At 49.0% G+C, this 23,616-nt stretch overlaps 1 protein-coding gene and 1 long non-coding RNA gene across 5 annotated transcripts in view; one reads left to right on the top strand and one right to left on the bottom strand.

The window, feature by feature from the left end:
- LOC111929032 (uncharacterized) overlaps positions 1-20,491 on the top strand; it is a 37,821-nt gene extending 17,330 nt beyond the window's left edge. Inside the window, exons 4-7 of one of the 2 annotated variants that reach the window (XR_015286604.1) lie at positions 1,596-5,130; positions 8,070-8,307; positions 15,409-15,738; positions 16,026-20,491. This is a non-coding gene — a long non-coding RNA (uncharacterized LOC111929032). The remainder of the gene's footprint in view (positions 1-1,595; positions 5,131-8,069; positions 8,308-15,408; positions 15,739-16,025) is intronic. The other variant, XR_015286605.1, reaches the window with a different exon arrangement.
- On the bottom strand, positions 658-21,385 carry NDNF (neuron derived neurotrophic factor). 3 transcript variants are annotated; one of them, XM_086888107.1, is made up of 5 exons: positions 12,701-13,097; positions 12,463-12,568; positions 4,686-4,862; positions 3,567-3,691; positions 658-2,718 (listed from the first exon to the last, which is right to left on the bottom strand). In XM_086888107.1, the coding sequence occupies exons 1-5, from the start codon at positions 12,822-12,824 to the stop codon at positions 1,328-1,330; spliced, it is 1,923 nt and encodes a 640-aa protein (XP_086744233.1). In that variant the 5' UTR covers positions 12,825-13,097; the 3' UTR covers positions 658-1,327. The 3 variants fall into 3 exon arrangements, with proteins under 3 accessions (XP_086744233.1, XP_086744234.1, XP_023782298.2); XM_086888108.1 differs by lacking the exons at positions 12,463-12,568; positions 12,701-13,097 and adding an exon at positions 20,945-21,385; XM_023926530.2 differs by lacking the exons at positions 12,463-12,568; positions 12,701-13,097 and adding an exon at positions 20,491-20,834.
- Between the last annotated feature and the right edge of the window lie 2,231 nt (positions 21,386-23,616).

The raw sequence follows: 23,616 nt of genomic DNA, 5'->3' as shown, positions 1-23,616 counted from the left end.
GCAGAAAGGAAAATGTGAGGAGCTCAACACTGTGGGGCCAAGGAAAACTGGAGCTCACCTCTGCAGGGAAGGACAGGAAGATCAAAACTTCTCGTTTTCCCTGTCAGCGGCATAAGAGGAACCTGCTTTCAGCCTTTATATGGATTTTGGTCCCTTTCCCTCCTACCTTCACTGCTTCAAATGGGGCTGGTCTAGCTGCTTCTCTGAGGAGTGTTTTCTATTAAGCAGCTCTCTACAGGCTCTTGAGTCAATGGAGGTGATGTGGAAAAACAAAGAAGACAATTTAGAAAATATGATATCTAGAAATACACTATCTTAAAGAAATCTACACCATGGAAATAGCTGAAAATTAAATGAAACTATCCTGGGTTTTGGTAGCACTTCCATTCTTGTCAGTGGAAAAAATACAATCTTCTCAGCTTATTACTGCTGTGGTCAGACCCAGCAGCACCCAGAAAGCAAATGCTTCCAATGACAATCTGACAAAAAATAACAAAAGACCGTACAAAAGACCCCCATGGCCTCTCTAACTCAGGCTCCAAGCCACAATGAAACAGGAAAACTGAATTCAGTTCAAGTTTCAGCATGTCTCTTTCATCCCCACGTCTGTCTGCCCACTTAGAACTTAAAAAAAATCCCAACAAAAAGTCAACAATATATAATCTAATATTTTTAATTTTATGTACAGGAATATAACGTTATGGCAACTTTGTACATGAAATACATACAGTATTTAAACAAGAAAATCAGCTAGGTAAGAATTTACATTGGCAATGAAACTGCTTCATGTGCAGCCCAGTTAATACTTAGTTTAGATCTGTATTTTATTGGGGGGAGATTTTAATAGTTTACAATCATAGAAACATAAACATTTAAAACAAGACTCTATAAAATAATTTACAGAAACCCTACCATCTACAGTGAGAGAAGGGGCATATGTCTGTGAGTTGTGTGTGTGAGTAACAAGGTGGACAAATGATGTACCTCAGCCTTTTAAAGTATAAAATAATTTAGAAGCAGTTCATGCAATATGGAAGCAAAGGCGTGCCAGTTCCTCCGAGGTTTTCTGCTGCCTTGGACATCTACTGAGCATCACACGTGGGTCACTGGACTCGTGGTAACACCGCTGCCAGCTGCTACAGGGCAGCACCAGCCTCAGCTCCTCCAGACAACGACTTATGTAAACATAAATATACAAGTTGATATCTTTTCTACACAGTACAAATACAGGTCACAACTTCTCAGCTGTGCAAGTAGTCAATCCCTATACTCGGAAGCAGGAATAGCGCTCAGTCCGGAGTTCCCTGTGTTCCTCTGTCCAGAGGCACTAACAGAACTTCCTTGTTTTCACCAGTTTGCTCTGGTATTTCACCGAGTGCCCGCCGTGCCCTATCACGTAAACATCCAGCAGGTAGGACTTGCCAGGCTGCAGGCCTCTGATTGTCTCTGTGGTCACTGCTTTCTGGATGTTCTGGCTGTGGAAGTATTTACAGAGAACCTTTTCCGACTTCTTCCTCGTGTCTGGACCCAAGCACTGGTTCTGCTCTCTTTTCTTCTGCTCTTCGTTGTAATTGTCATCCACTTCCCTCTTGTAGATGCAGAACTTGTTCCTCTCCTGCGTGCCCAGCCACGCCACCGTGACCGAGGAACACGTGCGGAGCTTGTCGAAGGCTTTGATCCGCGTATCTTCGGGAAGGGAAGGGAATGACTGCTTGTTAGGCCTCGTTGTGGCCAGGATCTTCAGCATGGAAGCGCCTTTCTTGCTGCCCTTCAGCCTGATAAGGTATTTAGCTTTTGCTTTCCCCCGGAGCTGGAACTGCCGCACGCCCTCCACACTTTGAGACAAGAGAAGTTTTCCATCCCTCCTAACTTGGATCTGAACAGCATCCAGGCAGGAGTGAACGGAAAAAGTGACTTTTTGGTGAGATGAAACAGGGGCAAAACGTAGAAATTTGACTCCCTTTCTTTTGATGAACACATCTGTAACTTTGCCATCCTTCAGCTCGATTGTCTTCTGCTTCGCCTCCTCCTTGGTCCTGGCAAAGGTGCCGACGTAGGCGGTGCTCATGTTGGTGTTGGTGTTCACTGCAAACATGTCGAAGTAGTACTGCGTGTCTGGCTTCAGGTCAGACACGGTGAAGATGTTCTTGTTCCCAATGCAGACTCTATGCAGGTCAACTCTCGGCTTTGGGGATGTTTGCCGCCCAAACTTGGACGATTTTAGGAAACCACGTTCTTTGCCGGAGTTGCTGTCTGCAGGGAAGCCGAAATGGGCAAAGTCAAAGGGACTGAAATCCAGGCCCGGCTTTGGAGCCATCATGAAGGCGTCGTCAGAGCTGAGCTTGGCTTCGACGGCACAGAGGCTTTTGAAGTTGTGCTCTTTGTTGATGACTATGCAGTACTGGATGGGCTGTCTCAGCAAGGAGGCCGTGGGGCTCGGTTTCCATGCCAGCGTCACCGTAGTGCGTCCCAGAGAGGTGACATCCACTCTGGGATCGTAAGGTAGCTCGGGATAAGGCTGGTCTGACTCCGGAGTGGTGGTTGCATACACTTTAAAATGGGTGTCTTTCTCTGTGGACAGCAGATCCAGCTGGTACAGCCCAGATGGGGAACTGGAGGACACAAAGTACTCCACATCATTGCCTTTGTAGGAGAAGAGCTCCGTGCCCTCCTCATTGGTAATCTGCTGTTTCTGTTGCTCAAGGGGCTCTGGGTCACCTGGAATATGAGCAAAAGGAAACATTTGTACAGACACACTCTGCAAATGTGAGAAAACAGAGCTCTAACAGGCACATTGATAAAATACAAACGTGAGATGGAAGGTTTTGTCCTCTGAGGAAGATGTAATTGATCAACAATTGTGTCAAATCAGAGAGGAAAATTGGTTTGGCACTTGGGTTAAAACCAAACACAACAGAAATTCCACTGACCAGCATTAATGGAGCTTCATGAGTGGTAGCTAACACCTTCCACTGGAGTGTCAGGCATCACACTGGGAGTTGCCATGCAGTTTTCCCCAGGGCAAACTCACTCACCTGCCTGTTCCACCTGGATGTGGACCCTTGGCTTTGGCCATCTGAGTCACACTAAAATTTTGTTGCTAAACACGGTGGGGACCAGTGGCCATACCATGTGGTGTCTGACAGCTCAGCACACGTGTCAGGGGCTCTGGCAGCCCTTTCCTGTCCTGAGCAGCAGCTGTACGGCTCTGTGTCAGGGGTGAGCCCTCCAAGGGGTGAGCTCAGTCCTGCTGCAGTGCCAGCCCCGTCTCTCCAGTTCTTATCTTGTGTCAACACCTCACAGCAAAGCCCCCATCCAACTGAGTGGCTCTGGGCTAACACAGTTTGCTCTGGCAGCATCCAGACCCCTGTGACTGTAACCTCAGCTTTTACTTTGTAGTCCTTTTCCTTTTCATGTTGCTGCCTGTTGTCAGTCTCCCGCCCTGGTAGACAGAGACAGCAGGAGATGATAAAGACAGCCCTGCTGTGAGACTCAGTGTTTGAGAAACCCAAAATCCAGGAGAAAAGCAGGGAAGGGGACAGGGGAAGTCTCTGATGGCTTGTTACCTGATCCTTCCCCGCTGGCTTCCTCTGGGAGCTCCTGCACACTCAGTTTCCACTCCAGAGGGGCATCACACGGTGTCACTGTCACTGCTAAGGGAGTGTTATCCTCTTCAACCACAAAGAAATACCTAGAGGGAGGTTAACAGACCCACGTGTCAGGAGCCCCTGACGGCAGTCAGCTGGCAGGGATTGACTTGGCACCATCAGGGATGGTCTTGGTGGGGCCACAGGGTCAAAAGTGTTACCAGCAGGCAGAGGGAGAATGGAAATGGAAATGGAAATGGAAATGGAAATGGAAATGGAAATGGAAATGGAAATGGAAATGGAGGGCAGAGCTAGGGAGCAGAGTTCACACTTGTGTGTCAAGGCAGAGCAGAGGGGTTTCTGGCCTCCTGCCCTCCCCTCCACCAGCTTTACTTACCCTATACTACCTAGATACAAATAATCACAGAGATAAATGAGGGAAAGGGGATCTCTCCTGGGATGTGCCCTTCCAAGCAGGACACACATTTTACATTGTATCCAGGCAAGCACACAGAGGTACACACACACCCAGCTGCCCTCCCACAGCCCTCCAGGCACCACACATCACCCACTGTAAAACGTTCCTCAGTAATGAGGGCTGGAGGAAGTGTGTGATATGAGGCAATGCAGCTCTTCCCTGAACTCTCTGGAGCCTCAGGTTCTCCCCCAGCCTAACCCTCAATATTTTATGACCCATAGGGTGGAGTTTGGGAAGTGGGGAGTTCAGACCAGGCTGCCTAACACTGCTTCTTTAAAGCACAGGAGGGAACAGTGAATAGGGACAAGTGTGGTGGGTCAAGCCTGTAGTTTCTAATTTCCTTCCCGCTCCCACTGCCTCCAGACAGGGACAGTGGCCCCACTTCAGGGAAATTCTGCGGTCTGGGGGAGCTCTGGGCTTATCCCAGAAATCAAATAACTTGGGCAGATCCTCAGCTGGGGAGGCCAGATCAGGAGGGAGGCTCACATATTTACTTCACCAAACAGGACACTGGCATTTGTATTTTTCTGGTTGGGATCCAATTTTTATCTCGAAGCACCCAGCAACCAGAGCTGCTGTCTTCAAAGTTCAGCTTCCACACTTGGGCCAGGCAGAAATACCTTTTGGGGGTGTCTCGGAAGAGGTAGCTGCTGATTTCCGCTCCGTCGGGGATGACTGACGAGTCGTGGAAGAACGCCTTGTCCCGGATCTGCATCTGGAAGAGCTCCTCATCCCTGGTGGGCAACTTCTGGGGCCTGGAGCCGAGCGGCAGCAACAGCAGCAGCAGCAGGAGCATCCTGCAGCAACGACAGGGAGTGCCACCTCAGGAGGGGCACCACGTGCAGCTGGTCTGAGCTGGAACGTGGGCACACCTACAAGAACCTCACGGGAGCTTTGTGCTGTGCAGGAACCTTCGCTGCCACACAAAGGCCAGAAAAACTCACGGTAAGGACTCAGCTCTCACTGTCACAGGGCTCAGATAAAGGGTGTCACCAAGATTTACCCATCCTGAACTGTGACTGCTTGCAAATTGGAATCGCTACCAAAGAGCTTCCACATGCTTGGGTGAGTTACACTTTGATGTTTTCCCACAGCAGAAACGGAGCTCGCTGGCTTTGGGAGCTACAGAGCAGATGGAGGGGACATCGATTTTGCTTCCCCTAGGAGATTTTGGTTGGGCTCCCAACAATCCTCTGGAAAGTAAATATTTCCAGTGAAACTGTTCTTTACAAAAATAGCGAATTAGGAAAACATGTGACACAAACCCACACATATTCAAAGCACATTGGTATTAGCATGCAATTCAGCAGGGCTTAGTCCTCAAGCCTGATGGGAATTGCAAAACACAAAAGCAGAGAATCCTTTACAAATTAGGCATAATAATTCATAATCTCAGCCTTTCATTATTAGGTCTATAACTAGGTCAGAAATGACTACCCTAACAGATACAGTGGGACAGGCTGGAAATCTCCTTTCAAGTACAGTACAGGATCTCATATATAATGGTTCTGGGATGGGGGGGAAAGGAAAAACAGCCCATTCATGTACAAGTGTATCAAGTTTAAATTGTTAAAGGATAACCATTTTTAATTAGGAGAGAAAAAAAAACCAAACCAAAAACCAAAAAAACATTTAGGCCATTACCTAAACCCTGTTAGCACTGATTTTGGGGAGAAACCTGGTAAAAAGCTGAGCTGGCAAGAACAGTTTTATCTTGTCCCTTGGCTGAGTGTGCAGTCGTGCACTGCTCTGGGTACTGCACTGTGAAGTAACTGCTACTTTACAGCAAACTCTTCCTTTTACCTTTAAGATCAAATCTGTTGCTGAGATAGTTCTTTTTCCCACCACCCCAAATATTTTATGTAAAAATAGCAAACATAAAGCTCCTTGAGAACTGGCACACTGTAGTCCAAGCCATACTAAAACTGCTCTTCCAAAATCCCTCTCCCTGCTGCCTCCAGCTCCCCTTCTGCCTGTCCTGCTCTCATGAGAGCTAAACACAGCCACCCACATGCTGCACAGCAGGGTTTCTGACACCAGCAAGGCTGTGGGAGGGCTATTTTCACCCTCATTTTTCTTACACTGCCTCTGACATTATTATTTAATCATTCCTTCCACCAACATGAAGGTCCCATCTCCTCCTCTGCCCTGGTATCAGCTCATTCCCTCCTCCCTTCCTACTGTTTTCTCCAACTCCTGCTGTCCAGCTCAGTCCCTTCATCTTTCTATTTTCCCATTGAAATTGGTGATGGGAGAGGGAAAACACATGGCAAACTCAGCAGTATCCACAAGCCAGGAGTGACGTGCACTGAGCACTCCCTCACAGGACACAATTTTAGGTCTCAAACATTTGGGATGGTTTAATGCCAGCTTACTGCAGTGCTCTGCCCTACAGAAGGGAAAGGAGTCCAGGGCTTTACCTAACACATGCAATTGCTACCTACAGGTAAATCCTGATTTAGTTTTCCCAGCCTTTGTCAAAATCTATCCCAACCAGGTCCTGGGTTAGCTTTTGATGACAGTGACTATAGTTGCTCAATTTCAGACTGAAGTGTTGATACTTACCAGCAAAGTTAAAGACATTTGACCTTTTGGAGCAAAGATCATAAGTCAAAATATTTGCTGGCTTGAGTCACCCAAGCCGGTAGAAAGCTCCCCTCTCACAAAGCATGATGAGTTTTGTGTGCTCTATCACGCTGTTTATTGATTTTTCGAGTATTATTGTTGGCCAACAGGGATGAAATTCCTTCCAACTTAATCACAACAGTTACAGCAGATTATTTGGTTAGGTAAGAAATTCTGATGCTTTCTGCAGACAGCGTCCTCCACATGAACCCCCTGAAATTGCAATCCTGTGTATTCCCATAGTCAGTTACAGCGCAATGTAACCTCTACTAAAATAAACCATTTTGATTGTAGGCTAAGCTTCACTTCTTAAATAATTTCACTAGCTAATGCACTTTAAAAACTCCCATAAACAGTGCTTCTGCCCCCCTTTAACAGCTACAGAGCAGTGACAAGGTACAGATTTCTCTCCAATTTCTTTATCTAATTGTAAAAGCATTTCGGCTTAAAAATAACTCCAAAAAGACACATTAAATTTAGTTCTGTGATCCCTGCCTGTCCCACACATGAAATACCTTGCAAAGTTGTCAACTGTTACTGACAAAGGAAACTTCTATAATCTCTGTTCTTTGACAAATTAATAGAATTTTGAGTGCTTTCATTTTCACATATTTAACCTCAGAGGCTTAAAATGGGCACAGTTTTCACACACGACACTTCCAAAAGCGGGACAACAGCAAAGCGGCATCCAAACCTCGCTCACAGTTTTGGGAAGCTGTGCTGTCAGTGTTGCACCATCCTTTCACAGCAGCTAATAAACAGATTTTAGTTTTTGCAACACACTCATTATAATTTGGCAGGGTTTCAAGCTAAACCCTCCACAGTTCACCCATGGAAAACATCAAGAGGAAAGCAAAAAGCCCATTTATACATCCCATCTTTGTTTCTGGGAAAGATCACCAATGACTTTGACAGTGTCCCTCAGAAAATCCACTTGCTAGATGTGAGCCTGTGAATTCGTGCTCTGCCACCCAGCCCTCAGAAATTCCCAACAAACCATTTTCTTGTCTTGGATTTGTTTTTAGGAGCCAGGTACAAGCTGAGGCTAAGTGCTGCGCTGCTAAACCACACAAATTACAGGAAATACGTTGTGTGATTTTCTGTTCTCTAGGCTGTGCCGCCTCCTCAAATGTCTTTTATTCCATTTTCTACAAGTTTGTCTTGTTTTTTTTTTCCTTTTAAACTCTGAGTCAATATTTTATTGATATATTCCTGCTGACTGGAGGGATTTGCCTGCTGTTTATCACTGAATTTAAGAGAGTGCCAAAACAAACAGTCCTAAGTGAAATAATAAGCACCCTTTTCCTTCTCCAGGATTGCAAAAGTGCCCTCTAATGGCCCAACTTTACCTCTCACTTCTTTTCCAAACTCTGTTTCAGCTGAGCCTTACAGCCAGAGGGAAAAGTCCTGCTGGCTGACCGACCTTGGGAGTCAGACTGAGCACGGAGCATCCAGAGGGTTCCATCTGCTCCCAGGCAGGGCTGCTCCCAGGGGACAAGGCCACTCGATTTTGCCTTCCAGTCACCAGACACTGAACCTGAGCAGGTGAGGGATGCCAGGGCAGGTGGCCAGGGTTTCCTTGGATTTGAACCTGGAATGCAGCAGTGCCGTCCCCAGGTGAGCAAACACTCCGGTAGCAGGAGCCACACCTCAGGAGAGCTTTGCTTAATGAGCCCAGCTGTATTTACCTAGAAAGATCAACAGATGAAAAATACATGCTGTACATTGGAGAGGGAGATACATGATTTTAAACACTTCAAAATTCACCGCCTTGCCAGAGATAACCATTTTATAAATGGCATTTTATAAACCTGAGCTATAAGCACATACATGAAAATATTTGTTAAGTCAGGTCTTGGGTTTTATGACAATTACAATTAATTCCTTTTTTTAAAATCAATCTCCTTACCCAAACTTTCCAAAATCCCACCTACAAAAGCCCTACACAGCCCTCTCTCCTGCCTTCAAGACCTCCAGTTAACAAACTCCATCTGCAAATCTCCAGGTAAACTGCAATTACAACCAGAAATGGAGAGGATAATGGGATCTGCAGCCGGCTCAGGTTCTGAGCTGAGGGATAAATTAGCTGGAGCACCTCATGGGGTTTTCCCACAGGCTCAGCAGGGTGGGCACATCCTCAAGCCAAGTCTTGGTGGCCTTGGGGACAAATGAAATCACCCTGGTTTTGATTTCCCTGCTCAAGCCTACAGTATTTTCTGACTGACCTCTTTTTCCAGCACTGAAACACATCTATAAGGGATCAGAGCCTCCCTGCCTATATCCCACCACAGGAATCCCACCCAGCAAGCCAAAAATCCATTTTGTTTGGCTGTTGGGGATCCCAAGTAGTTGTGTCCTCCTGTTTGGGCTTCACTGTGCATTCATTTTGTGCTCCCAGGAAGGCTCAGTGTCACCAAATACACCTACGCTGTGGAAAAAGGGAGCAAAGCGTTGGATTCACCAAATCCAACACTGGTACCTGCTCACAGTCATCTTCCCTCATCTGTGGAAGTCATTTGCTTTGCTCCTCAGCTGTCACCCAGACCTGCAAGGGAATTACAGCACCAAAACAAAAAGGATCTGGGTTTACCTGGAGCAAATGCATCTGGAATAGCCAAACCCTCCCGTTAATTACAGAGAGTGGGAATGGCACGACTGTAATTTAGTGAGGATAATTTCAAGGCACTGCCTGACACAGCGCTCTTGTGTTGCATTTCTTCTCTTTTAATTGTATGGATGCTTAACTTTTTTTTTCCTCCTTACATCCTATTTTTAAACTCTGGTGTGCTGGGGGTGGGGTTTATTTTTTTTCTGTTTACATTACCCATGCTGCATCTCATAGTAAATCTACAGATTTATTGACGTGATTCAAGTCCAGCTTTGGAAATAAAAGGGCCCTGTGTGACTTCTTTGACTTATTATAGGAATGCTGGAAGTAAAGAGGCTGTGAGCTTTTCCATGATACACTCCATTTCCAGAGATATATGCCACAAATACATGCACCTCAGCACACACAGTTATCACCTGAGCAACAGAAGACTTTAAAACCACTTATAAATTTGGATTGCAACGCAATTAGTTATTTTTAATGTGCAAACAAGGAAAAAAAAACTCCTTTGCAATTTAAGCATTTACTGGGAGCTGCTCAGTTTGTTTGTTTAGGGGGAGACCAGAGGGGAGAAGTGAAGGCCTGCTGTTTAATGCTGACTATTCCCTGAAGGATGTGGAAAACGTTTGGTATGCTTTTCATTTGGGCTTTTTTGTGGTCCCTTTTTATTTATTTTTTTTAAAGCATCGCTTTTGAAAACTTGTTGTCTGGTCCTGCCTGGTGCCTGGGGAAAAGCATGGGCCAGGCAAGGCTCTGGGACCTCTCCAGGGGCTTGAGACAAGGAATGCAGCCCTGACAGGGGGGATGCAAGGGTGTACCACCGTCTCCTTGGATTTTAAAGACCAATTTTTTGTGTAGTGCCACAACCAGCTTGACATGGCAGCTCCCGTTGGCAGGACCAGCTGTAACTGGGAGGGCAGGAGCTCTCAGGGACCTGTAATCCATGGATTAAAGCTCCCTAAGTACTGGGGACACGACGATGGACTATAACAGTGCCTTTGAAGCATGGAGGGTCCACCATGTCAATAACCTGTGGATTAACCAAGCACCTCTTGCAATTCCAGTTCAACCCACAATTTTCCTTTGCTGGGAATATTGTTTTAGCCAAGCAAATCACTGTAGCATTCCAGAGGAAAAAAAATACAGCCATGTAAAAATAGGAAGGTATGAAGAAATAAGGGTACATTTCTACCAAATCCTGATGGACAACAATGGCAGTGAACTACAGCTTAGGGGAGAGGTGAACTCCAAAGGGGCATCATTAGAAAATGCAGAGCTGTCTCAAATTAGACATGTTGAAAAGCAATTATACCCGGGGAGATACGGTATCAAAAAATCAAATTTTACATGGACTGTTTTGTTTCTAAACTGAGATTTATTTATTTTTCCACTTTCAGTGGAAACAGATTCAACCCCGATCACATCAAAAATCGTCACCCTGGAGCTGGTGGCAGCTGGACGCTTCAAAAACCAGCTGAGCCAGGAGATGCCATTTGGGACGCTGGAGGAAATGCCTCATAGTTTTCCTTTTTTCCATCAGAGACCACATACCAGCGCTTCTCTCTCTCCCAGCCACCTCTGCCCACCAGACTCAGCGCCGAGTGTCAAACCCAAACAAACAGCGCGGTCCCTGTTACAATGCTCGGTTGTTCCGCGCCTCTCCCTGCGAGAGGTGTCAGCGGCACGGGAAGCAGGGATGTGCTGGAGCAGGGGTGGCAGCCAGCTGGCACAGCCCTCTTCCCAGGACAGATGCTACCTCCCCTGGCCACTCCTGGATCCCTGCTGCTGTCTCTGCTCACCCCCCCAAGCCCGTACAAAGCCTCCAGGTGGCTGGATGTCGCTCCTGGAGAGGGCAGGCGGCGTGGGATAGGTGAGTGGTACCAGCTCCTCCAGGGGAGAAATATGTCACACTTGGAGAGTCTGACCCAACTCAGTAGAGGAATTTTTTCCATAGTCTCAGCAGGGGCTGAGCCCCAGAAGGAGAAATAAGGCAGAGAAATCTCAGTTTGCACAACTCCAGGCCATTTCAGATAACCAGCCCTGAACGCCACACAGCTCTACCACAAATCTTTCAGCGCAAGCACTGGGGGTGTTTTATAATGGAAAGTAATTATTATCCCCTTGTTACAAGCAATAAAAGTAGGGCAGAGACTTTCCTTGTTCAAGGAAATCCCAATATAATCCTTTCCTTTAATCATAAAACAATAGCTACTTTCCTCGGCCAAGTCATTCTGCCTTCAGCACAGCTCGCCGGGTGTAGGTTGCTCGCTCTCTCTAATGAATTTCAGCAAGGGGATTAGCGGGGAGGAACACACGAACAATTACGAATTACAACCAACAACAGCTACAGAGTTTCCCACTGTTCCTCTGGAATACTTCAGGATGACATTATGAGCGAGTGCCCTCGCCAAAATCCTCCAGGGACTGAGATGAAATGTCAGGGCGTGATACAGAGCAGGGACACAACCAGAATCTGCATCCTGCTGTCGCATCCTCAAACCACCGGGGCAGGAGGACTTGGAAAAGTGCTACAACACAAACCCAAAGTCCTGAACTTCATTAACTACCAAACGACTTAAGGTTGCTTGAGCCATTCCTAGGGAATACTGCTGGTATGGCAGCTGCTAAAGGGAGGACTTTAGCAAATTTTGCTAAACTATTTGCTAAACTCAAGGGGCTCCAGAGTGACTCCCAGAGCAGGAGCAGGTGAAGCTGAGCTCCAGCAGCTCCAGCAACAACCAGAGCACTCACATTCTGTGGAAAGCTGTGCCATGAGCACACTGGAATTCCTTGTGCTTCTCCCCTTCCACTTTTTGGTTGGCGATTAATAAAGGGAATACTGCTTGGAAAACCTGTCAAGTGCAGGGGGGCTGATTCCCACAGCTTCCATCAAGCAGTTTCCTTCGGCATCAGGAGCACCACCACACGTACACAGGATTAAAAACCACAGCCAGCCCACAGGCATTGCTATTCCCACTCACTTCCCTACCTCTGCACACAGGGTTTTCCCACAACAGCGACTCAGGAATTCTCTGCCGTGTTACCACACCGCCCTTGTTACCACTGAGAGTTTCCCACCTGCCATAGCGGAGAGGATCAGCAGCAGCTTTCCAGAAAGCTGGAAAAGCAGAGCAAAACAGCAGCAGTAACAGCCCATTACTTACCTGCAATGGCTGGGGAAAAGCCTGCATCCCTGTGCTGCCACCAGAATGGTGTCCTGCCGTGCTGCTGACTCCAAAGGAATGATGAGTACTTCTGCTGAATTCAGAGCTTGGCCCATTTAAGAATTGTTTAGGTTGGAAAAGCCCTCTGAGACCATTGAGTGCAGCTGCTAACCCAGCACTGCCCAGGCCACTGGTAACCCATGTCCCCAAGAGCCACAACCACACACATTTCAGATACCTCCAGGGATGCTGGCTCCAACCACTGCCCTGGAAAGCCTGTTCCAATGTTTGACAACCCTTTCCATGAGGAAGTTTTTTTCTAACATCTCATCTAAACCTCCTCTGGTGCAGCTTGAGGCCATTTCCACTTCTCTTACTTGGGAGCAGAGACCAGTACATATTACTTATGACCACAGTAACATACTATTATATATATATATATATTGATAGCTGATCCCTCAAAATTTCCAATCCCTGAATTATCAATCGGAATCCGAATCTTTCTGATTGCACTTACTATCCAAAACTCTATTTAGTTTTAGTATTTTCTACCTTCAGCTTTATATGTGTGGAAAGGAAACCTTAGGCCCTGCAAGTCCTTAATGAACCCTTAAGGTGCTCTCTCCTAATGATTTGTTGCATATCAGAGTAATTCACAGATGCTGTGTCTCATTTTCCCCAGCTGGAAGAAGGCTGCTGAAAATATGTAAACATTTGTCAAGTGTTTGAAAATGGAAAGTATCAAATGTAGTGCTGAAGCTGTTGATATTTACATATTTCTACCAGGAACCCTTAGTGTTAGAGCTGGCAGATCTCAGCCACAGTTACAGCAGCAAAGACTCCAAGATCCAGCATGGATATTGTCCCCCACACTGATCCCCACCATCCCCAGGAAGCAGCACACACCATTTCTTAGCTCTGGTTCCTCAGGGGCTGCAGTGGCTGACAGCACAGGATGGCTCATCCTGGATGAACCACATCCCAGCTCAATCAGCCTCGGCACCGCTCCTGGGAGACACGCAGAAAATTCCCCCTTTTCATGGGGAGGTATGAGAAGGAGCAGGAATGCTCACACTGCCTAAATTTTAGTATTTACTCCCCCAGCATCCTGCTTTAGAAAAAGACACAGATTTCCACAGATAAATTAGTGAAATTAGCTCAATAAATTAGTTAAAGTTGTTATTGGAGGGCGTGAGTTGCTCCAAATTTCTCAGCATAGCTGCCTGCTGTCCCCACCATGGTGCCTGACACTTCCTGGTGCTTCCAGAGAACTTCCCCCAGCATCACTCAACCCCTCCAGCACATGTCAGCCATGTCACAGAGCAAGGATTTCACTCCAAAAGGCAAAATGATGGGGAGACAGTGAGGCAGAGCCATGGAGATGGCCTTGGTCAGAGCTGACCCAGGCACAGCTGTCTGCAGAGGCTGAGACCCCATGAGTCCAACCACAGCACATCAGCCACCGGCCCGCCTCACCAAAGTGGGATAGGAGCACATTTGGGAGCTGCCATTCTTCCTTCTAGCACTTTTGTGTTTTCTAAGCAGTGGACTTGCGCATTTCTGAGCTGGAAAGTCTTTCCCAAGTGCAAAAGGGATGGGTACTCCAAAGGGATGTGGCGCCAGAGGTTCAAACCTGCCAGGGTCACCCGCAGAGCTGTGGGAAGGGGTCTGAAAAATCAGATTATTGCAAGGGTTGGTTTCAGCTCCACTTTAGTGCTGGGCCAGTGTTTATTTGTGCAGGCTGGCAGGGGAAAGGTTAGCCCTTTATGTGCTGGCTGCCAACAAAAGCAGAGGGAACCCATGCGGGCGGGGAGGCCAGGCTGTCATGGGTGAGCGAACATCCAAACAGCCCCAAAACCTCCGGCCCTCTTATGGCAGCCATACATCCCACAGGGCTGCCAGAGGAGGAAAGAAGGGAGAAGAAGGGAGGAGTTTCTGCATTCAGAGATGACTGAAATGCACACCAAGGGCATTCCTTTTCCCAAAGGGGAAGACATGGTGAGAGCTGTGGTGTGGGCGCTGCCTTCTGGGGACGTCCCTTTGCCAGTGACTGGAAGTGGCTACAACATTCTTAGACGAAAGTTACTGCTAAAGGAGTAATACCAGCATCGCTGCTGATCATTGTTAAATCCAAAAAGCTGTAAATTCATAAAGCAGTGTCTGCTCCTTGGTGCTTTGTCCCCTCAAAGCATCCCCCACTTTGCTCCCACACATTTCACCGAGGGCCAGGAGCTGGGGTCTGCTGGGCTCTGCCCAGTGCTTGTGTCCCCTGAGAGCAACAGGCTGAGCCAGAGAGTGTTTGGGGCTACTGGAAACACACCTTGCTGAGGTCTATGAATTTTGCATTTTCTAGTTTAAGCTGTAATTGCCTGGATTCTCTCATAAACACCTTGCAACTTCTTTTTCTTACATGAGTGGGAATTAGAACGTGCTCCATAAATTAACACAGCACATTTCTTTCCCTGAGCCTGCCACCCTGCTATCACACACTTGCAAGAGATGTCTTAGACTCTTGCTTTAAAATACCTGCTTAATCCAAACATTAAATTTAGACTTGTTCACATGATGTGAGAGGATCTTAAAACCTACTTATTCTCCCTCTTATTATTTTTTTTCTGACTATTGTACTATAACAGGATTATAAAAGTCTTAATCAACTGATATTAAATCTTCCCTGCAAAATTGTAACTTTAATACCCCCTAGGACTATTAGACTTTTATTCATTATTTCTCATTACTGAAAAATCAGTTTGAAAGAGCCCCTGGAGTCTTCCCCAAGTAAGGATAAGATCCTATTAGTCGTACAAATCATACTCCAATAAGTAATTCTTACCCAGGAGAGAAAACCCCCAGGGAATTAAACAGAGATTTAGTAGCCAAAGGAAGGGAAGGAATGGGGACTAGGAACTGTTAATGCTGCTCACTGATGTTTTCCTTTGCATCCAGAGACCAGCTGGCAGCTCCAAGATACTTGGCTTTCCCACACCATCATCATCTCAATCTGCAAACTGCTTAATTTCCATCAGGATTCTGGATTTCAGAACGCTGAGGCACATTTACACTGTTCGACTAGAAACAAATCAACAGTAAATCTGCTGCACCTAAACTAAGAGACAGAGAGAAAGAAAGAGAGGGAGAACTCGCTTCTTCACAGTATTCTGGCTGCTTTGTACAAACATCTTCCCTGTTCAATCATCCCTGAAAATGTGTGTGAGGAACCCGCGATCCCGCCGCACCTCGCCTGGTCTGCCTGTCTTGGTACTGAGCAAGTTGAAGGTGAGAAAGATGAAAAGCCTCATTTTTCTCACCCCCTAATAAAGTTTCAACAAAGTTGTGTTTTCTCAAATAATACAGGGAAGAAGAAAAAAAAAAAAAAAGAAATAGACTCAATTAGGCAAACAATGCTTTTCCCCTGTAAATCACAGGGGAAGTGTCGGCCTCGGTGCTGTGTCACCTCGGGAGCGTGCGAGGGTCACACCGGAGGGGCACTCATATCCGGCCCCTTGGAGCAGGGAATGAGGCAGGAGAGATAAATTATTGCCTTTTGCTTTTCTGTTTTCCAGGTGCTCGCAGCAAGTACCCACTGCTTCCTATCTCAGCTGTCACACAAGCAACAAACATCTCTCTAAACGCTGAGCTTAATTACCCTGAAGCCAGAGCAGTCCCAGTTCAGGCCAAGCCTGAAGAAGCCTGAGAAATCAGTGAGAAATGCTGAAAATACCTGCCTAGGTGGAAGGCCAGAGCCCGCTGCGAGATGCTCTGTGCAGGATCTGCTGCACCCCTCTGGTAACTCAGGCATGTTTGTGTTTGGTGAAGCAGTCCTGGAGTGGGGCTGGCTTCTCAGGCCGCTCGTGTTGCCGATTACTCCAATGTCATTTAAAACCCATCCTGTAAAATGCCCCCCATCAGGTTTTTGGTGAAGTTGGACTATCAGCTACCTCACACATGAGGTGACATGACGCTGCCTGTTTCTGACATGTCCCACATGACCGACATGCTCCCTGCAGAGCAATCAAAGCCATCCACGCAGTCATGAGATTTTCAGCTGGTTCCTGTTACAGCTCTGTGTTAACATTTATCCTTCTGCTCTTCGGTGGGTGTCCTTGCAGGCAGCAAATGAGAAAATTAATTCTGAAAGAACAAACTTATTTCTAATATTTACTCTCTTTCTCTCCCCTCTGAATGTAGTTCCAGCTTTAAGCACTTTCTCCTGGAGTTACGATTTATTATCCTGACCTGTTTCCCAATCTAAGGGCAAATACTTCCTCTGATGATACCTTGTTAAAGTTTTCAAACATAACATCTCCTCAGCCTTCAAAGCTCCTTCCATCCATCCATCCATCCATCCACAAGCTTATTTCAGTCGTCTTCTCAGGCAGAAGGTATCCCTGTTGGATCTAATGAGGACTTTTGCCACAGAAGTACATCTCAGTCATGATGTGAAATAGAACACTTTCTGCACTCTGCCTTTTCCCCAAAGCGATGCTCGCTCACTCACTGCTCCGCTCGTGAGTTAGCCGAGCTCAAGCAGTACCTAAGTCCCTTCTCACTGGTCTTACCTGGGATATTCTCCTTCCTCGGATGCAATTCTGGTTTTTATTCTGGTTTATGCCTGCCCGTACAGTCAGTGCCACCAAAACACAGAGCTCACCAGCATTCAGTACCACACCTCCAGGGTGCTCCATGACCAACTTAAACGTCGGTCTCATGGCCTGTCTCTATGCTCTCACGTGGAACTTGCATTCCAAACACGTATTCCTTGAGATCTGACTAGCTGGGGTTATCCTCCCTGAGGCTGGGGCATTCCCATCTATAAGGGCCTGCAAACTTGTTTTCTCCTACAAAAGAGGCAGGCCCCTGCCCTCCTTCAGTCCGTTCTACTCTTCTCCTCTGCATTTTGTAATCGAACAGGAAAATAAAGCAACCCCTCCCCCGTTGCTTTAACTCTCACCAGTGGCTGAGCTGGTAGCCCAGAGCAGCTCTGTCGCCCTCCAGGTCACCAACCTCAGCTCCTTCGAGCGCCGCGAAGGAGGAACCTGCGGCTTTCACCAGGCTGCCCCTAACGCAGAAAACATGCGCGTTCGGCGGGGGCGGATGGAAACGCGCCTGCCCTCTCTGGAGTGGCCATCGCTACAAATCAGCGAAGCTGCCTCCCTCCAAAGCAAGCCAGGCACTGAGAAGATAAATACTCACTTAGCACAGCAAAATAAAACCAGCCCCAGAAAGATGCGAGAGCCCGAAGGGGGACTGAAACAGCCCCTTGCAAACGGTGAAGTAATGGGCTTAGAGTTTTATTATCCGTATAAAGTTTAGTGACTTCAAAATGAAGGCGAAGCCAAGCAAGACTTGTTATCCCACTAAAATCTGTGCTGTAACTGAAGCCAGTGCCCAGATGTTCCGTGGTAAAATCCACCGCCTCGCTGCATAAAAGCGCCACATACCCTGACGTACGGTCCTGGCTTGCCTTTATCCAAACCTCCTTAGATTCTGGATTGTTTTTCTAGCAATCCTTTCAACTGCCATGGGAAGCATAAAAGGTGGTCTCCTACGAAACCGTTTGGTACCAGCTTGAAATGTAACCGTTCGCAGAAATAAATCAGGATTTCTTTTTAATAAACTGTTTATCGCCAGCCTCTCGGGACATAAATCGTGCAAGAAAAAGCAGGGCCTGAGTTTAATAAACATCTCATCTTTTTATATATATATATTAAGGCAGAAGACCCTGGCACACTTCAGAGTGAAACACCCTGCAAAAAGCTTCCATCCAGCCCCGCTGAGGGCATGGGATGGAGCAAAAGGCCACTGCATCAGGATGGAGCTTTCAGCAAAGGGTTTATATCCTATCGTTTTTAGGGGACATCTAAGGTAGGCAAACCTTCTAAGGAGGACAAAGGGGACTTGAAGATGCCCTTTCTGCCCCTGCACACAGCTCAGGATCCCCATCCTGGCTCACAGGAGGAGGAGAGGGGTGCTGGGAAAGCCCCGCAGATGGGCCGAAGCTGCGTGCCGGGAGCTCCAAAGGACAGATGAACACCGGCTCTGTGGCGAAGGCATTTAAGCCGAGCGGGGAAGGCAGCGCAGGCGTGACGTGATTTTGAACAGCTTGCTTGACAGTTTGCACCAGATTGTATTTATAAACACTGGGGAAACCTCAGAGCTTTTTCCTCCGAGCGTTTCCGAAGCGCTCACCCACAAGAACACAGGCGCGCGGGGCGATCCTACGCAGCTCTGCCTCGCCTCAGTGACAAACTTCTCACGGTTAAATAAAGGGGCCTGTAGTCATCTCGGGGTGATCAGCATCCCACACAGTGCTCAAATTCCCTCTCATCTGACCACCAAATCCTGACCTTCCCCAGGGCAGCCGGGGTGTGAGGTGACCTGCTGGCCCATGACGCCAGCAGCACGTCACACGTGTGTGCCACCGCCTGCCAGGTGTGGCTGGTGCCAGGGAGCTGCGGGCAGAGCCTGGCATGTCCCCACTCAGGAGTGGGACATGCATATTTTGTCCCTTCACTGGTTGGGCTGCGATGACACACTGTGGTGTCCACCCTCCACGGCACAGAAATCGAGGGGATTTCTGTCCAGGGCCGCATGGAGACAAGGAGAGTGGGATGCATCCGCAGTCCTCATCGTGGAAACGTGACAAGGAATTTTGCAGACGTATTATAAAGCTCTTTCAAAATTAAGAAGGGCTCCTTATCTGCTGGCACAGAAAGCCCACGAGGAGCAGCTATCACTTTGCTCACAGCAGGGTCAAACACAGCCGCAGGAGCCAGGATACATCCACACGGTACCCGCACGTGATGCGCTACTGCACATCTCACCACATTGCTAATGGTCAAACTAGAAGCTAAAAATCTCTCAGTGCTTTAAAAAGTCCTCTCCTGCTTCAAATATCAGCAAGTTTTAAATTCTAGACGTTGCTCTGAGTACTTCAGAGAGCTGTAGTGGCACTAGAAAGCTGACCTGGGCAGCTCTCCTGCAGGTACGTGTTTCGCTATGAGGTAGGAGAGCGCGGCAGGGAGGATGAGGCATTCCTGACAAGAAGCAATCCGAAATGCCATTCCTAAAATAGCTCAGATTCAGCGATTTTCAAAGTAGGCTGAGCAGAAACACAAAGTTTTTTCCCCCCTGCTCCCTCACGGCACAGCCAAGGGTGCTGATGGCGTCTAACACCCAAGCGCTGTTTTTATGGAAACCAGGTTATGGCCAAGCCAGCAGAGCCTGCCCAGGGTCACCGATGCCATAAATCACTCGCCGCCAACCTCCCAGGGAGGAATTCACCCTCACATCGCTCTCGCCCCTTCCACTTTCACAGACACAACTCCGCCGTCTCCACCAAGCGTGGAATGGGTGCATGGAGGCTGGGAGCCCGAGCTCAGTGCCGGAGCAGCCTGACTGCGGGATGCTCCGGCGGAGACAGTGCCGCACTTGTGCCACCCAACATCTCCCGCTGTCTGTGGCTGCTCACAAGCAGCCAGGACAGGGAGGTCCGCGAATTTACGGCAGAGACCTTGCCTCCCCTCGGAGCTCGCCTCCTGCCGCTCAGTCGAGCCACAAGAGCAGCGATACTGCTTAATTGCTCTAATTAACACTGTAGCTAGATGCTAACCAGCTCCTTCGGTGGGGAGGGGGAGAGTCCGAGGGAAGCTACAAGATTCACGACCCGCTGTCTGAAACCAGCCTTGCAGAGGCTGCCTGGTCCACGTCGGTGTCCACCGGGATGATTTCCAGAGCAGCCCCGGGCAGCGAGCGAGGCACAGGCAGGATCACGCTCATCCCTGGCACGGCGCTAACCCGTCCGGGGAACCAGGGCGTGCTACCGCGCTCAAGTGTTACATTCGTCCAGAAAAAACACGCTCGGAGCATCACAGCTTGTCCAAAATCTGCGCTAGCCTTTAACTGCGAAGGTTTAGATACATAAAAGTTCTATCTGCAAGTGATTAAACAACGCTTTGTAGCCATTGTCTCCGCGCTGTCGAAATAAAACCAGAACCAAGGCTGCGCGTAGCAAACCTCGGCACTTACATCCCGCCGTAGAGTTTTCTGTCTGCATTTTTTCGGTAGCCACTTTTTCTTCCCCGAGAACAACGCAGGATGCTGGCGAAGCCGGAGCCGCCGCCTGCCTGGCACCGACCCGCTCGGCGGCAGCGCCGGAGGACGAGCCGGGCTCCCCGGCAGCCGCACGGGCTGCGAGAGGGCAAAAACGGGGAGGGAAAAACAAACCTCGAAGGCGAGGGAGGGATCCGAGAGGGCGCCGAGGTTTCTCCCGGCAGCATCCCGCAAAAGCCGCGGCGGAGCGCTGCCGGGACGCGGGCTCAGCGCCGCAGGGACGGCGCCAGGGTGGCCGCGGCCACTGCCCCGCTCCGGCCGAGGGTCCCGCAGCCGGCTCGGGGCACCACCGAGCCCCCCGCCCGCCCCGGGGCAACCGGAGGGGGCTGCGCGGGCGGCGCCGCTCCTCGCCCCGCTGCCGGTGCCTTACCTTGCGGCGTCCGCTCCCGTCGCGTCCCGGGCTGTCCCTCCCGCGGCGGGGGAGGCTCGGCTTGTTTTTTAGGGGGGCGGGTGTTGACCTAGCCCCCCCCCCCCGGCTCCGGCGGAGACGGGCTGCAGCGGGGACTGTGTCACGCACGTCCCTTCGCGCTTTATAGCCCCTTCCCTTCCCCACCCCTCCCCGCGGGGAAGGGAGGGAAAAAAAAAAAAAAACAACAAACCACCAAACCAGGAAAAACAATAAAAAGCTGGGGAAAGAAGCCGGGAGCCCCCCCCCCCAGGGCACCCGCCGCCGCCCGGGGCGAGGGCACGGCTCCGGCTTCGCCTCCCGGGAGGAGCCGCGGGGCGGCCGAGCTCCGGCAAAAGTTTGGCGGAGGGGGCGCGGAGCGGCGGCGCCCGGCGCGTCTCGCTGCTGCCGCCGGGCCGGGCGGGCAGGGGGTGCCCCGCGGCCGCCCCGCCCCGCCCCGCCACCGCCACCGCCACCGCCACCGCCACCGCCACCGCAGGGGCGGGCCCGGGGGGAGCCGCGGCACCGCGGGGAGCACGGCCCGGCCCGCCGCCCCCGGCACAGCCGCGCAGGGACAGCGCCCGGCTTTGTGCCGCGCCCGGCTGCGCTGCCAGAGCCTACTCAACATCCATCTTGGAGGGTTGGATCCTGCCCGAAAGCAAAGCCCGGACGGGGGGGGGAATGCGGGGGGGACGGGGGGACGCGGCGCTCCCGCTCCTCTCCTTTCACGCAGCCGCTGCTTGAATCTGTCGGGGCTGCGGGAACGCTGCGGAACATCCCGACAGCGATGGAGGCGGGAGAGACCGTCAAGGATGCGTGAGAAATGGGATTTATGAAACACTCCTGTAACTGAGCAAACGGGTCTCGAAGCTGCGTGTTCAGCCTCTCACCTTCTCTCTCCTCACGTTTTGGTCAGAGGCAGCTTTCAGGTTTGGCGACCGAGAGACAATTTTCTTACTGTTACCTGAGAGCTGCAACGAAAAGACAAAAACTATCCTTTGCCATTTAAAAACAAACCCGTCTCTTTTTGTTTCCCTTCTGGCACGTCAGTCATAAAAACGTCAAGTGCTACATAAGCATTAAACAAGTTATTACTGATAGCAGCTGATGGGTAATTCCCAGAAGCTAATCATTCCTGCCCTATTATTTCAACAGATTTGGGGAGCAAAAATTAAATAAACATTTATTTTTTTTATTTTTATTTTTTTTCCCCTCCTCACAAGACAGCTGAGCAAATCTGACAGCAAAACCTCGGTGGAGGGATGCAAATTGTCATATTCTGTAGGGTGACAAACAGCTCCACTCTGTGAAGACACAACCCCCAGAAGAGCTCATGCCTTCAGGGACACACAGCCATCCAGACCTCTGCTAATTGCCATTAGTTACTGCCACTTACCTCCCACTCTGTCAACTCACAGAGCAGCAGGGTCCAGCCAGCCAGTATTCTGCTCAAGGGTCTGCTCAGAAATATAAGTGCACCAAAAGGAACCCAGGATTAAGGAAAAGAGCCCCGTGGGAGCCCCTATCCAGTTATCCTTCTGTTCTCACGTCCCTATTTTTACATATTTAACAACTCTATTCATCGTTTTCAAATAGGTTTTAAGGGTAGGAGTTTAGGGAAGGGAGCAAGACACGAGTTTAAGATTAATTTATGCATGTTTAAGGAGAACTAAAAAATACCTGGTATTTGCACACAGCATCCCGACTTCTCTCTTCCTAGAGGACTGTTTCCTTCCAACTGCAACACCTCAATAGAAAAATCTCAGCCAACTACATGTGCTCCTCTTGTGATGCAGAAGACACGGAGATTCAATCATCCAAAAATGGGAGAAGCTGACTAAATGAGAAAGCCAAAATTAGTGAAGAAAACCTGGTACATTCTGATGGGCTTCCCCCCAAGCCTTCGGAGCGTGCAGGAGGCAGCAGGCAGCGATGTGCTCAGGTGAAGGCAGCAGCTACCTCCGGGTGCAGTTCATGGCACAACAGGGTTTTGTAGAGCCTGCAGAAACGGCTGGCTCGGGTTTGAGGTCATTAGAGGTAAAATATTGCTACCCAGCCAAAGAGCTCTGGCGACCGTGCGCTTCGCACACAGGCAAACCGATTATTTTGAAGCCAAGGACAGTTTTAGTGCTATTGTTCTTAGGGGGTATCACTGTCTGTGGTTCCAGGGGAAGCAATGTGACATCCCTGGGATATTATTTGCAGGGGTGTGTGCACACCAGCTCCTCTGCACAGATCACTCTTGTTTTGGATGCCTGCGGTTCCACCTCTATCGCCGCTGTAAATCTCCGTCGTGATTTAAAGCCCAGCACAGAGTGAGACTCCCAGCCAGAGGCACAGTTAAAGCACTTCCACAACAAGATTCGCCTCTCCCAAAATTTACAAGGTACAAAAACATTCAGTGCAGATAGAGGAAGCAGATTTGGGATTTCGATGCTGGAAACTATGGGAATGTCTGAAAGGAATAATGGGGCAGCCTCCTAAATGGAAACCAAGCAATGAAAGCCAAACACAGAAAATTCTGCCGTGTAGGTGATTCCTTTGAAATCCATTAAATAGTAGCTGGGATAGTCCCAGCTGCTATCCCAGCTCCCAGAAATTTGGCATTGAAACATTCCTCCCTGGAACCAGAAATGATTCACAATCATTTACAGGAA

This window comes from Cyanistes caeruleus, chromosome 5 (genome assembly GCF_971803275.1).
Source record: "Cyanistes caeruleus chromosome 5, bCyaCae1.hap1.1, whole genome shotgun sequence".
In the NCBI taxonomy this organism is placed as follows: Eukaryota; Metazoa; Chordata; class Aves; order Passeriformes; family Paridae; genus Cyanistes; species Cyanistes caeruleus.
This window is presented reverse-complemented; position numbering and strand designations above follow the sequence as displayed.